The sequence below is a fragment of the Panthera uncia genome, assembly GCF_023721935.1.
Source record: "Panthera uncia isolate 11264 chromosome B2 unlocalized genomic scaffold, Puncia_PCG_1.0 HiC_scaffold_24, whole genome shotgun sequence".
NCBI lineage: Eukaryota > Metazoa > Chordata > Mammalia > Carnivora > Felidae > Panthera > Panthera uncia.
This window is the reverse complement of record NW_026057580.1, coordinates 9007614-9023320: the sequence shown is the minus strand read 5'-3', so window position 1 is coordinate 9023320 and position 15707 is coordinate 9007614. Positions and strand designations below refer to the sequence as shown.

At 45.3% G+C, this 15707-nt stretch overlaps 1 protein-coding gene across 1 annotated transcript; it reads right to left on the bottom strand.

Moving 5' to 3' along the window:
• Positions 1-212: 212 nt before the first annotated feature.
• VPS52 (VPS52 subunit of GARP complex) lies at positions 213-15706 on the bottom strand. Its single transcript, XM_049653452.1, has 20 exons — positions 15275-15706; positions 14322-14406; positions 14121-14173; positions 13860-13935; positions 13594-13661; positions 13118-13293; positions 12574-12724; positions 12185-12285; positions 11941-12073; positions 11744-11801; positions 11252-11385; positions 10630-10785; positions 10039-10157; positions 9515-9638; positions 9145-9240; positions 8921-9028; positions 8631-8696; positions 1615-1726; positions 1292-1410; positions 213-1089 (listed from the first exon to the last, which is right to left on the bottom strand). The coding sequence occupies exons 1-20, from the start codon at positions 15362-15364 to the stop codon at positions 943-945; spliced, it is 2172 nt and encodes a 723-aa protein (XP_049509409.1). The 5' UTR covers positions 15365-15706; the 3' UTR covers positions 213-942.
• Position 15707: the final 1 nt, after the last annotated feature.

Below are 15707 nucleotides of genomic sequence, written 5' to 3'. Positions count from 1 at the left end.
TCCCCCGCTTGCACTCTGTCTCCATATCAAAAGTAAATAAACGTTAAAAAATTAAAAAAAAAAAAGTTTACTACCAGTACCCCTTCCTTATGGACACCCATCAGAAGGGAGGTAAGCCCAGGAGGTAGCCTGAGAGGAAAGGTGACCCTGGAACAGAGATGGGGCCACTTGAAGGCCCAAGGAGGAAAGAGGAAGGAAATGGGAAAAGTGTGTTATGTCATATTAAATATTTATTGTTTTCTGCAAACTGACCTTGGAGTAACTCTCAAGCCAGGAGGGGATTGGTTAGTGTTCAAGTTGCTGAGATCTTAGGTCAAAAAGCCATAGAAAAGGGGCACCTGGGTGGCTCAGTCATGTTCTCTTGGTTTGTGAGTTCAAGCCCTGCATCGGGTTGCTGCTGTCAGTGCACAGCCCGCTTGGATCCTCTGTCCCCCCACCTCTGCCCCTCCCACACTTACACTCTCTCAAAAATAAATATTAAAAAAAAAAAAAGCTACAAAAAACAAAACACTGGGGGTAGGGCCAGGGGAGAGGAATCAATGACTTGGAGGCAGTTTCACTTTGCCACCAATTCCAAGAGCTGAGGCTTTTGTGACTCAGGACATGGTGACAAGAGTTGAGTAAACCAGAGACCAAGGCAGTGAAGGTTTTACTGGGGAAAGAAAACTTGGGTGTATGTGTGTGGGGGAAGGATGGTGAATGAAATAGGGAAAATGATAAAGGTGTTTTGGAAGGCCAGGGGGAAGTGGTCCTGGGAACCTGAAAACAAGGAAATTCAGCTTATCCTGATAAGGCAGGGTCCGGGGAATGAAGGCAGGGTGAGGCATGTCAAGGACCTGGGAGGCAGAGGGAGAACTGGAAAGGAAACCCCAGGTGAAGAAGAGTCTGGGATAGGGTACAGAAGTCCATGGAGAAGGCTGGTGGATCCCAGGGTCCGAGACATCAGAAGTTGGGCTTGTGCTTCTTGAGCTCCACCATTAGATGATGAATGTTGATGAGCTCAGCCCTGGCAGGGAGAGCTCGGAGCTGGGGCTGAGAGAGCACACGGTGGAACCGATGATAGAGCTGGATCAGCTGGGTCAAAGCTCCCTGGTCAGAGAAAGTCATGGAAGGATCATGTGGGGTGGTGCTAAAGATGATGTTAGGAATCAGGCTAGGGCTCATCCAGAATTCTGGGCATGCTGGTAGTTGATGATCAAGGGTCACTTGGATGATACAAGCCCAGGGAAAAGAGAGGGAAAACAACTAGTGACAGAGTGGGGCAAAGTGAGGGCTGGGAGTTGTAAGTCACCTGGATGATACTGGTCCCATTTCTGAAGTTGGTGAAACTCCGCATTACATCCTGACTCAGAGACTCCACTGATGATTTCCAGGAACTACCAAAGCCACGGATCAGCTGAGTAACCCGGGCTGATGGCAGGAGGAAAGAGAGAGGGTGTCCGAGAACGACTTGGCTAGGGTGATCTTTGTCCCAAAGTCCTCCCCCAGGCACAGCCTTCCTCGGCATCCAACCCCATTTTCCTACTCTACCCTCCTCATGGGATCTGCACCCTCTCGTTTTTCTTTTCCACTCACCTTATCACTGAACCCACCACTACCACATCATCCTCATACCTTCTTCCCCTCGAAGCCGCTCAGCCTGTCCACGCTCAATCAAAGCCTCCGCTTCCTTCACAAATGCCACCAGACCTCCAAAAGGGGGAGACAGCAACTCTTCAATGAATTCCTGTAGAAATACACATATACACAGGGTCAAGTGGCCCTGGTGTCAGCACCTTTCCTTGCAGATCATGACTGACCGGGTCCTCAGAACACTCCCAGAGCAAGTTATATACTTTAAGACACCACTGGTCTCAGGGGTAGGGGAAATCTCCAAGGATCCCCTTCTTCAAAAACAAAAAACAAAAAACTAAACTTGAGCTGGAAGCAAAGTAATAATAAATTGGGGTCAGGGCCGGAACCAGAGGGGTGGGTGGCTGGGAGAGGCAAGGCTACCAGAAGGCAAATGGCCATAGCAAATCTGCTATCTGGAAACGGAGGGAGTCTGATGGCAGACTCAGGTGGAGAAGCAGAGCCTGGGTCTCTCATGAGAATCTCAAAGAGGTACTGATGTAGATCCAAGTGGATTGCGTCTTTCAGCTATTACAAAGGCAGAGACAAATCCTCTTGAAAGAAAATATCCTCAGGGTGCCTGGGTGGCTCAGTCAGTTGAGCTTCCGACTCTTGATTTTGGCTCAGGTCATGATCTCAGGGGCATGGGCATCAAGCCCTGCATCAGGCTCCATGCTGAGTGTGGAGCTTGCTTAAGATTCTCTCTCTCTCCCTCTGCCCCTCTCCCCAGCTCATGTGTTCCCTCTCCTCTCTCTCAATCTCAAAAAAATAATTAATTAAAAAATAAAATTGCTGAAAAAAGGAAAATATCCTCAATCCCATTTTAGGCCCATATGACTCCCCCTGATCATAAGATCAGGCAATCAACTCAAAGATCATCAGACACATAAGAAAGGAAAAACTACCATAAGAATCAGTATAGATAGTAAGCAATGGACTTAGACCTGCAAAGATTGCCAACATCAGAACTATCAGATATACAGTGGTTGTGCATTCTGTATGAAACATTCAAAGAAGCTAAAAATATAGACACAAAGATGACCACTCAACAAGATTAGGAATGGGCTGGTGAGGTGCCCCCCGATTCTAAGCTTTTTTTTTTTTTTAATTTTTTTTAAACGTTTATTTATTTTTTTGAGACCGAGAGAGACAGAGCATGAACAGGGGAGGAGCAGAGAGAGAGGGAGACACAGAATCCGAAGCAGGCTCCAGGCTCTGAGCTGTCAGCACAGAGCCCGATGCGGGGCTTGAACTCACGGACCGTGAGATCATGACCTGAGCCGAAGTCGGACGCTTAACCGACCAAGCCACCCAGGCACCCCCTGATTCTAAACTTTTAAGAATTTAGATAAAATAAGCTAAAACTATGTAAAGCAAAATTTGATAGAACTACAGTAAAAAAGTGACAAGTCTACAAATTTCAAAGCATCTCTTTCAACTACTGATAAGTACACGCAAAAAAAAAAAAATCATTAAAGATGTAGATAATTTGAACAATACAATTAAAAAGCTTGGATCTCCACACTGAGCAATTACAGAATACACATCCTTCTCAACCATGCATGGAGCATTTATAAAAGTTGATCATGTACTAGGCCACAAGTGAATCTAAACAAATTTCCAAAACTCAGTACCAAAAAACCCCACATTCTCTACCCACAATGTAATTAAGTTAGACATTAATTTAAAAAAAAAAAAAACCTTTGATAAATAAGAAAAACAGTTTTGGAAATTTTAAAATACTCCTCCAAAAATCTCATGGATCTAAAGAAGAAATAATTGAAATATTAAAATTCTTAGAACTGACTTATTTCAAAAATACTACATATTCAGGGGCTCCTGGGTGGCTCAGTCGGTTGAGCGTCCGACTTCGGCTCAGGTCATGATCTCACTCACAGCTCGTGGGTTCGAGCCCCGCATCGGGCTCTGTGCTGACGGCTCAGAGCCTGGAGCTGCTTCGGATTCTGTGTCTCCCTCTCTCTCTGCCTCTCCCCTGCTCATGCTCTGTCTCTCTCTGTGTCAAAAATAAATAAACATTAAAAAAATTAAAAAAAAAAAAGCTACATATTCAAACCTACAGAATTCAATAAAAGTGGTACTCTGAGGGAATTTCATTGTTTTAAATCTTCACAAATGCTTTTGTTGGCAAGTTCTATGAAACTTTCAAGGAAGAGATCATTTCAACCTTAAACTCTTTCAGAATAGAAAGAAAGAAGGCATATTTCCTTTCTACCTCCTCCTCCGAATCCAGTATGACTCTGGTACCAAAACCATACAAAGACAGTACAAGGAAAGAAAATCAATGGCCAGTATCACCTATGGACAAAGAAACAAAAATTCTAAATGAATTAGATCAAATTCAGAATGGTTTAACATTCTTGTTTTTTTTTTTAATTTTTAACATTTATTTATTTTTGAGAAACAGAACACAAACAGGGGAGGGGCAGAGAGAGGGAGGAGACACAGAATCCGAAGCAGGCTCCAGGCTCCAAGCTGTCAGCACAGAGCCCAATGTGGGGCTCAAACTCACAAACCGTGAGATCATGACCTGAGCTGAAGTTGGACGCTTAACCAACTGAGCCACTCAGGTGCCCTTAACATTCTTTTCTTTTTTTTTTTTCTTAAGTTTTTTTTAATGTTTATTTATTTTTGAGAGAGAGAGAGAGAGAGAGCACGAGCATGAGTGGTGGAGGGGCAGACAGAGAGGGAGACACAGATCCAAGGCAGGCTCCAGATTCTGAGCTGTCAGCACAGAGTCCGACATGGGGTTTGAACTCACGAACTGTGAGATTTATGACCTGAGCCGAAGTCGGATACTTAACCAACCAAGCCACCCAGAAGCCTCTGGCAAGGTTTAACATTCTAAAGTCGACAAATGTCATAAACCATAAAACTGATAAAGAAGAAAAACCATGTAATTACCTCAACCACTGCAGAAAAAGCCGTTCTTGATTAAAAATTCAACACCCATTCATGCTTTTAATAAACAGCAACTTCTGGCCTACTACAAATTAAACACCAAAGTGTTGGTGAGGATGTAGAGAAAAATGAACCCTCGTGCACTGTTGGTAGAAATGCAAACTGGTGCAGCCACTGTAGAAAACAGTATGGAGGGTCCTCAAACAATTAAAAATAGAATTACCATAGGATCCAGTAATTCCACTACTGGCTATTTATCCAAAGAAAACAAAAACACTAATTTGAAAAGATAATATGCACCCCTATATTTATCGCAGCCTTATTTACAACAGCCAAGATAGGGAAATAACCAAAGTGTCCATCAACAGATGAAAGGACAAGGAATATACAATGGAATATCAGCCATAAAAACAAATGAAATCCTGCCATTTGCAATAACATGGAAGGACCCTGAATGTATAATGCTAGCTGAAATAAGTCAGTCAGAAAAAGGCAAATACCATATGTGATTTCACACATATGTGGAACTTAAGAAACAAAACAAAGTCAAAAAAAGAGACAAACCAAAAAGTAGACTCTTAGACACAGAGAACAAACGTGGTTGCCAGAGGGATGGAGAGTAGGGGGAAGGGTGAAATAGATTAAGGAAGTTCAAAGTACACTTATCTTGATGAGCACTGAGACATGTATTGAATCATTATATTGTACACCTGAAACTAATATAACACTGTATGTTAATTATGCTTGAATTTTTAAAAATGAAGTAATTATTGATAGGTAATGAAAAACTACTAATGATAACTCTTGGCATGCTAGGGATTGAAAGGAATTTTCTCAACCTGAGAAAGGGTAACTATAAAAAGCCTACAGCAATGTTACCCTTATCGGGGAAATGATGAAAACATTCCTTTTAAAACTAAGAAAAGATAAGGGTTCTCACTGTCATCACTTCTACTCAACTATTCAGCTTTGTGTGGAGGTACTAGCCAGTACAGGAGGAGAATAAGGACATAAGAAATTAAAGACCTAAGGATTAGAAAGGAATAACTAAATCTGTCATATCTACATAGAAACACACACACTACCTCCAGAAATGTTTAGAAATAAAAAGTTAAGGAGGTGGCTTTGTATATGGTTGATACACAAAAATCAATAGCATTTCTTTTTTGTTTAAATACATTTTTAAGTTTATTTATTTGTCTATTTATTTAGAGAGAGAGAGCATGCGCACGTGAGCTGGGGAGGGACAGAGTGAAAGAGAGCATCCCAAACAGGCTCTGTCAGCACAGAGCTCCATGTGAGGCTCCATCCCACAAACCAGGAGATCACGTGAGCCGAAATCAAGAGTCAGACACTTGGGGCACCGGGGTGGCTCAGTCGGTTAAGCGTCTGACTTCGGCTCAAGTCATGATCTGGAGGTTTGTGAGATCCAGCCCTGCGTCGGGCTCTGTGCTGACAGCTGAAAGCCTGGAGCCTGCTTTGGATTCTGTGTCTCCCTCTCTCTCTGCCCCTCCCCTGCTCGTGCTCTGTCTCTCTCTCAAAAATAAATAAACATTAAAAAAAAGAGTGTGACACTTACCCAACTGAGCCACCCAGGCACCCTCAAGAGCATTTCTACATGGCAATTCAAACAACAAGAAAATTTCTTTTAAAAATGATAATATTTAAGTAACAAGTTTATTTAAAAGGCAAATTCTAAAAGAATAGATCAGGAAGTCTGAACAATTTGAAAGGAAAAAAGTTAGCAATTATTCCTAGTACTCCTAGTAATTATTCCTGAATGTGGATTTATTCCTAATAGGAATGACTATAGTAACAACTCCCAGTACACTAGGGATTGAAAGGAATTTTCTTAACCTGATAAACGGCATTTACAAAAACACAGCAGCATTATTCCTAATGGGAAAGTGATGAAAGCATTCCTTTTAAAATCAGGAACAAGACAGGGGTTCTCACTATTGCACACTATTCTATTCAACTGTTCAACATTGTCAGAGAGGTCCTACCCAGAACAGTAAAAGATCAAAGATGTAAGAAATTAAACACAGAGAATTAGAGAGGATTTAATTACTCCTGGTAGGATGAAATCTATATATTACACCTACCTAGGAATAACTGACAAAAGATCTGCAATGTTTTTGTGTTGAAAATTATAAAAGGTTATGAAAAGACATTAAAGACAGGGGGCGCCTGGGTGGCTCAGTTGGTTGAGCATCCAACTCTTGATTTCGGTGCAGGTCATGGTCTCACAGTTTGTGAGATCAAGCCCTGCAATGGGCTCTGCACTAGCAGCTTGGAGCCAGCTTGGAATTCTCTCTCTTTCTCTCTGCCCCTCCCTTGCTTGCTGTCTCTCTCTGTCTCTCAAAATAAATAAACACTAAAAACAAAAAGTTAAAAAAAAAAAAAGACATTAAAGAATATCCTTAAAAATGGGGAGCCCATGTTCATGGATGAGACGTTTCAATACCATAACTATCAATTCTTCCAAACTGATTCAAATTGATCAGTGCAATTCCAATCAAAATCCTTAACGGACTTTTTTAAATGTCAAAATTTACAAGCTGACTGTAAAATTTATATGAAAAATCAAGAGGTCAACACTACTCAACATACTCCTAAAAAAGGTAGAATTTGCGTAATAATATAGCATATTTGCATAATCATAGAGCATGTTTGCATCGTTATAAAGCACCATAATTAAAACTGCATTGCAGGTTAGACAAATTGATCAATGGAATAGAATAGACAGGCAAGGGGTGCCTGGATGGCACAAGTCAGTTAAGCGGCAGACTCTAGATTTGGGCTCAGGTCATGATCTCGTGATTTGTGAGATCAAGCCCCGTGCTGGGCTCTGTGCTGACAGTGCAGAGCCTGCTTGGGATTCTCTCTCTGCCCCTTCTCTGCTTTCTCTCTCTCAAAATAATAAACATCAAAAAAAAAAAAGAACAGAGACAAAGACACATTTTGCTATCTGACAGAAGCACACACTGTGTATGGAGAAAGAAAGGGATTTTCTATAGTTCTGGTTCCATCATTTTCTATACATAATATATTAAATTAGATTCCTACCTCACATCATACACAAAATCAATTCCAGGTAAATTTAGGGCTTAAACATAAAAACCAAAATTCTACATTAACAGGAAAATGTAGTATAATATTTTTCTGACCCTGGGATAATGTAAGATTTCTTTCTTTTTTTTTTTTTAAAGTAGACTTCACACCCAGCACAGAGCCCAATGTAGGGCTTGACTCATGACCCCGAGATCAAGACCTGGGCTGAGATCAAGAGTTGGACGCTTAAACGACTGAGCCACCCAGGCGCCCCAACATTTCTAACAAGACAGAAAAATAAAGATCAGTAAAGTCAATCATATTAAAATTAAGATTAATTTTAAGACAATTAAGACAATTAAGATGGACAATTAAGATGTCCATCTTAAGACAACATAAAAAAAAAATAAAAAGATAAAACACCGAAAAATATCTACAAACTATATGATCAAAACATTGGTTTCATAAATAAATTTAATACAAAAAAACTTTTATAAATCGAAAAGAAATACACAGGGGCTCCTGGGTGGCTCAGTGTCAGGTTGTGAGTTTGAGCCCCACACTGGGTGTAGAGCCAACTTCAAAAAAGAAAATAAATAAAAAACAAAAACTTAAAAAAAACAAAACTAAATAATTATTGCCTTACCATACATACATACATATATATGTGTGTGTGTGTGTGTGTGTGTGTATATACGTATATATATATATATTTTTCTTTCTGTTACATATTTTTAAAAGCAAGAACATGCTAAACACAACATATAGGTCAAGGGGAGACCCTGAGAAGTGAGGAAATGGAGTGAGGAAGAATTCAGTATTTGATGCTGGTTATTGCCAAGGCATGTAGTGGCTTCAGGAGCACATATATCATAAAAACAAAATACAAAAGAAAATAAAGCTGACCAATAGTTGCAAGTCTGTGTACCTAAAATCCTTTAACTGCCACATCCTACACACACAGACACACACACACACACACACACACACACACAGAACTGAAAACAGCACACAAGACCATCCTTTCTTCTTCCCCACACCCCTACCTGCGTCCGAGCATTGAGCAGCTGCTGGAAACTCTCAACCTCTTTGCTGTCATCTGCAGCCCGCTCCTAAGGGATGACAAAGGGAAATCTCAAGTGTGGGGAGAAGCAGCCCTTCACTTCAGGATATCCCCTTCCTTCCGCATTTACTGTACTTGGCCAGGCACTGTGCCAGACGCCAAGAATAAAACATGGAACAAAACCAACATCATGTCTGTCCTCAGGGAGCTAACAGAGCAGTGGGGGAAGCCACACTCTCCGGGTGGGGAGGAAGGGAGAAGCAGTGTCTGTACCATCAGCACACCCAGCATCATGTCGTAGTTGTTGATCAGGAACACCAGCTGCTCCTTCCTTGAGGAGAACTCAGCTGCCACTCGGAGGACAAAATTCTCCACTTCCACCTGGAAAAGTCAGAAGAAGGAGGTGACACAAGTGGAGGCAAGGGCGCACGGCCCTCCTCACACTCAGGTGGCTGCGGCAGCTGGGCTGCTGGGAAGTCTGTCCTGGCCGCCCTCACCTGTAGCTGTCCCAGCAGCTGCATCGTCCGCTCGTTGGGAATTGTCTGATTGATGCTGACAAGAGCAGAGGAGAATTCTGCATATCGGCGTGTGATCTTGGGGAGACAAAGTAGGAAGAAAACTCACACCAACCCCCTGCCCGAGTCCCTGGGAGCTAGCCAATTAACCTTTATGACTCCTACCTCCCATCCCTCTAACCAACAGTGCCCAGCTCACCCTGAGTTCACGCGCACTCCTACACTGCCCCCTCACACAGTGTGCCCAAATATCCAGCTAGGCCCACAACACAACTGGACACCTGGCCAACCCCACAGTGAAGCTAAGAGCCCTGCCTTTCAGAACCCCTTTGTTACCCTTGTCCTGTCTTACATAGTGGGGCCGAGTATCCAGCCCCCCAAGGCGCTGAGGGTCAGTGCTTCGGACACTCTGGACGTTCATCTCCAGGATCAGCTCAAACCGTGGCCAGAGCAAAGCAAGCACCTGCTCCCAGTACCTGCAGGCTTAATCAGAATCAGAGATCAGCTGGCAAGAAACAGGGGGGTCGTGAGGAGCAGTGGGTCATGTATGGAATTGTTGAATGACCATATTGTGCACCTGACACTAATAGAATGCTATATGTTAGCTAACTGGAATTAAAATAAAAACTTAGGAAGTCAGTAAGAAATGGGGGGGGGGGGCAGGGGAAGAGTTTCTGTGGGGGGAACCCAATTAATAGCTGATGACTGGTGGAAGCAGGACTGGTATGAAAGGTGAATCAGAAAGCAGTACTATCCAGGCAGATGAATGGGAGTAAGAATCAGGTATCAGGTCAGTAGCAGTCCAAAGGTCAGGGCAGGGTCATGTAAGACTATGGGTTCAAGGGCAGTGGGCATCAAGGACCAGAACTCAGTGACCTGTCCAGGGCAGGAACATCCCTCTTCGCTGCAATGTTGCGGAATCGGAGAACAATGTGGATACAGAGAAAAACAGCAATGGCATCGTAGCAGTCAGTGAGATACGACTCCAGGTGTTTCTATGATTCAGGGACAAACAGAAGATTGGAAAAGAATGTTACTGTGTCATTCCCAGCGGCTATGGACAAATGCATGTGCTCCTCTGGGGAGGTGGCACTGGAAGGAAGGGAGGGAGAGGTGTGATCTCTCAGGAAATGCTCCCTCCTTCCCTGTCCACTGGCCACTCACATGGTCCTGCTGCCTTGCCCATCAGGATCTATGATCACAAGCCCATCACAGCAGAATTCAGGGCTGAGCACTATTCTGGGGGCCCCTCTGTTTTCAGATGTTACTGCCTGAGTGTGGGTCAGTAGTAGAGGTAACCTCAGGACCCCAAGCTTTGAGGGTTTCATATACTCTGCGAGTACAAGGTTTAGACGTTTTAGAATAAGGGAATCCTGGTTTCAGTACCACCACAACTAGGACTCCACTAGGGTGTTAAAGAGGACTGAGGACAAAGAGATCTAAGGGCACAGGAGCTGGGGATCTCACCAGGGTCATGCTGAGTGTACGGCCCATGACAGCATTGAAGAGCTCGTGTGCAGCCGAGCCAGACACAACAAAGAATTCACAGATGAAAAGATATTCACGGCAGGAATTGTCTAGGAGGGCGTAGTGCTGGCTGCGGAAGAGGGCCTCGAATGGATACTAGGATGGGAGGGGTAAAGAAGAGAAACAGAAGGGATGGATCCCAACACTGACTCCCCAGAGACAGAGCTGGAAAACCAGCGAGCCTGGGTAATGAGAGCTCAGGAGGCCCTTCCCATCTGACCCAAGTGCAGACTGAGAAAGAGCAACCTGAATGTGTACTGAAAGGAGGAGGGGGGACAAGGGGCACAAGAGAAGAACCTACCCCCACCTGCCGTTTTTATGTGTGCATTCACCTCCACAACCTGCCTCATGACATGTCACGCCCCTCAGCCAGTCTCTCCCTCTATATGCCCCAAAGTCAACAGTCTTAACCCTCCTCGCATCACAGAACGCTCGGGTGACCTGAGAAGGCCACTCCCAGTTCTAAGGAAATTGATGCAGGGACCTACAGCGTGGTCCAGTCTGGCCTCCCCCACCCAAGGCTCAGCGTCCCCTTGTGACAGACTCTTGTTCCTTCTCCTACCCTCTGTTCTCCCCGCTGTGCAGTGTGGGGCACCAGGATGGGGGCCTCCAGTTCAGTGGGGGAGATGACAGAGCCACGAGTCCCCAGGGTGAAGATGGTGTTCCTGCTGCGGAGGGAAGGCTTCGAGAAGAATCGTGAAGGGTCAGGGAAAATAATAAGATCACAACTGTGACAGACTCAGAGACCCAGTGCCTTCAGGGACCGGAGGCAGCTAGACACAGCCTAGATGTCCTTTCTTCCCAGTACCAGGACCTCACTCTACCTGATACTTGTGAATGGGCTTCAGAGAGCTTCTATCCTCCCTGATACCATATGCAAAACCATGTGTCAAAATGATGTGTGCCTTTTTCTGGGGAGGAAGGCCATAGCCTTCATCACATTCTCAAAGGTTTTGGTTACAAAGAAAAAGGCAAGAAGCAATGCCTTTGAGGCTGAGCTGGAAGTACCCTCCCTGTCAAGGGCTAGTATGTGGGTTCCTCAGGTCTAGGATATCTTTCTTTGCTGTGTCTTCCACGCCCATTAGATCATCCTTCTCAGCCACTTCCTCGTACTAGAAAAAAGAGAAAAGAGGACTGGTAACCATCTCTTCCTATAGTGATAAAAAATTTTTGTCCACTGTCCAGCCTTGCCCAGAGGTGGTCCCTCTTCCCAGCCCAGGTTCCTAGGAATGCCTCTCTCCCTGGCCTCACCTGCACCTTCATGAGCCGCCCCAGGTAAGAGCGATAATAAGACAGGTAGATCTTGCTCAGTGTTTCCACATATTCATCCCTGATCTCCTTTGCTGTTGCTCGTTCATTGCCCAATAGAAACTGATAGAAGAACCTGGAGGGGCCAGGGATGAGTCAGTATCCCTGCCTCCCCAAGAAAGCAGACACTACAATGGGCTGCTCAATACTTCAGAGGCCATCCTGAGCCCTTCCTTCAGGTGGTGACCTGTATTTCAGCAGTGCCGTCTGGGGGATCTGATAGTTGGTCATTGGTTTTCTGAAGGAATAAATCTTCTGCAGGATGAATTCTCGGATCTTCGTCACTGCCTAGACACGGGGGACCAAACACAGGGCATGAAGCTGCAACCTTATTACTGTTCAGGAAGTGGTGGGGGAAGTACCAAATGTTAAATATTGGAGGATGAAGGGTAGAGAATACCTCTTCAGTATTTCTTTAAATTTTCAGGGGAAGCCAGAGACGTGAGGATGAGCTCTGCCAGGTAAAGGTAGGGTGAAGTTTTGGGGAAAAGCTACAATGAACGCTGCCAGGGAAATCTAAGTTGAAGGTGTCAGGAAGAGTATTATCATCTCTGGGCTATCATCCCCATCTCTCACCTTGACCCGGAGCCGGTCGAGTATGCCTCTGACATCTGCACAGGCTGCTGTGCCTCTAGCCTCCTGCTCTCGGACTGCAGCTGCCTTGGCATCCAGTTCCTGTAGCTGTTCCAGGAACCTGGGCTCTGTCACTGGGGCCTCCAGAATTGCCCTGGGTAGCAGGGATGGGTGGAAGGGGTTAGGAGGGAGACCCAGACATCCCTAGACCCCAAACCGTATCCCTTATATCCACCGTCTCCTCTCCCTTCTCACACTGTATCACGTAGTCAGGATACATATACAAAGTTTTCTGTTCCTGGAACCTCTCCCCCTGCTCCCATGCCCATAAGCCTTGAAACTGCTCACTACATGCCTGACCCTGGATGATTCCTAATCTTGGATGCCTAATGCATGCATCAAGATTGAAAGGGCTGTCAACCCACCCAACAGTTTCTGGAAGGCACCTGATGGCATGAAGCCAGGAGACCCACGTAATAAGTAAGGTAGGTCACCCCAGCCCATCTACCTGCTACAGACATTGTGACTCTTCAAACTGGCAACTCACGTGATCAGAGCAGAGGGCACTATCAGACCATCGACAAGTTCCCCAAGTTTCCCCCGAACTGCCTGGCGGTTTCGAAGCCGAATGTTCATGGCTCCTGACTGTTCCTGCAGTGTCCGGATCTCAGAGCTGATAGAGCTGAGGTCACTCTGAAAAGCTCCCAACATCTGCTCCATGCGCTGGGGGGAGGACAGAGATGTTGCTGGAGCACCACAGGGTAGGTAGGGGACAAATGGGCCACCTAAGTTTATTGAAGTCTTCAGTATCAGTCCATGAGGGTAGCAGGTGATTAGGTAAAAAGCACCCCAAAGGTCACTGGCAAGCAACATTAGTTATGGCAGTAACAACAAGAAAGGCTGCTGAGGTCATCCTGAAAATGAATCTAACTATCCCCATCTGAGGCTGATGACCTAAAGAATGGCACCAGACACCATGATCTGGTTCAGGGTTATTAGGGATCACAGGTCATGGTTACTAACCTCAAGAACAGCATCGCAGGCTGTAATCTGGTTGTGCAGAGATGCTATGTTCTCACTCTCTTGGATATCTGACCCACAAAAAGTCAAGGGGCCTCACCATAAAGTTGGAGATTCTCAGACCTGCAGGACCTCTCCAGTTTCTCCCTGAGATGACAGAAACTTCAGAGAGAAGATGTCAGCCCCCACCCCCACCCCAGGCTGCCTGCACCATACTTCACAAAATCCCTATTTTAATAACATCACCCTTTTTCTCTACTGGAGGATACAATCCCGAATGGATTTCTGCTCAATCTGCTGTAGCTCCAGCTCAACCTGCTTTGAATAGTGTCGGAGATCCACGCCCTGGGAGAACAGAAACATGGCAGCTTAGGAGAAAGTCACAGTGAAGGGACACTGGAACAGAATCAACACAGGACTAGAGAATAAGACACCAGGGTAACATTGTAAGTCCAAGAGACTGTTTCCTTTTTTAATTATTTGAAGGGAGGGTAAGTGGAGGGGCAGATCAGTATAGCCGAAAGCCTCACCGTTTTAAGAGCTTCCTTTACTAATTCATCCTCCAGATTTGCCTGAATGTGAACTGGAAATAGAAGTTTATCGTAAGGGTCCAGCTCCACAGCTCCCTCTCCCCCAACTGAACATCTGTCCACCAATCCCAGCCTTATTATTTCCAGCCCCCTTGCCTCTCACATCCTCATAAGCAGTCTGCATCCACCTCTATCACTTACCATCCACTTCATCCAGGATGAATTCATCAGAGGAGATGTCCAACTCTCCAAGTTGCAATGGCTCCTGAAGACCAGGACCACCCCCCTGGAGAGGGACAAGTTAATGGGAAAAGACACAGGAAGAACATAGGGAGAACAAATATAATGGGATAATCCGCAAACCTTCATGGCATGGTGGGAGAGGGGAGAGGAGGACGGGCTGGAGTTTACTAGGGAGCCATACGTACGGAGTCAAAAAATTCCAAGAGTTTCACATTATACCCAATCTACTACTTGGGGCTTATAGGTAGGGAATACGACAAAGAAACAGGCAACCCACGGAGAGTAGAGGTGTCCCAATGGGAAAAATCAGGAGTTGCAGAGGACAGAGCAAAACTTACAGTTGAATGCAGGCTTTTCCAGACTCCTGCTATCTCAAGTGTTCTATCAACAATCCCTCTGGGGAGCACCAGCCTTTCTAGAAATGTCAGCTAACACATAGCTTTTACCTGCGTGCCAGGTGCCACCCTTGATATACTCATTCATCTCACCATAATAATCAACAATCTATATGGTACGTCTTATTATTTCGTTCACCTTATATGTGTATAAAGCACGACCGAGAGACTGGTTAACTTGCCCCAAGACACACAGCGTGTAAGTGGCAAAACTGGAATTGGAACCCAATCTGACGATAGAAGCCATGTTCTTAACCTTTACACTACACTGCTTTTCCATCCTGCCCCCAAATCTGGAAATTAATTGAAATTGTGCCTCTGGGAAATTGACTCTTGGCCACTCTGTTTCCGGCTCAGACTCAAGTCGGGTCCCAAGGAGGGTGTATGGAAAGCCAAACAGGTAGCATCATCGGTAGCAGTCGAGCTCCCACCCTTGTGCCTAAACCCAGCCCAGGCCTTTCTGACTCGAGGACGACCGGACAAGACTCCGTAAGAGAAAGAGCCCCGCGTTCTCACCAGCGGGCCCTCCTCCTCCTCCATATCTGAGGCCCCAGCCCGCAACATCAGCTCTCGGGCAGCTGCCGCCATGGTCGCAGCAGCGGCCATTCCGCGCAGCCTCACTTCCGGCAGCTGTCAGTCGCCGAGTCCGTCCCTGGAGTGGAACTACAAATTCTAGAAGGTCTTGAGGAGCGCGAAATCGTTCCCAGATATTTGAATTAAGTTGTTTGACTCCAACCTTCCCTCTTCAGCCCTAACCACTTCACCCAACTGAAAATGGGAATTGGAAGTCTTAAGCACTATCCCATCCCGGAACCTTTGCCGCTCTCACACCAAAGAACTTTACGAATTGTAAAGGGAGGCAGCACCGGAAGTTGTAGCCATCAATAGCGACTCCCAGAAGTCGACTAGGCTCTGGCACAATTTCCTGAAGCGCTCCTGCAAGATAGGT

Bases quoted from the DNA above. Each gene is read 5' to 3' on its own strand.
- VPS52 (XM_049653452.1), bottom strand. From the start codon at position 15,364: ATGGCCGCTGCTGCGACCATGGCGGCAGCTGCCCGAGAGCTGATGTTG. The intron at 13,936-14,120 runs GTGAGGCTTTCG...CTGTTCTCCCAG, and splicing joins TAAAGGAAGCTCTTAAAACG to GGCGTGGATCTCCGACACTA. The intron at 9,029-9,144 runs GTGAGGGCGGCC...TGACTTTTCCAG, and splicing joins AGCTGCTGGGACAGCTACAG to GTGGAAGTGGAGAATTTTGT.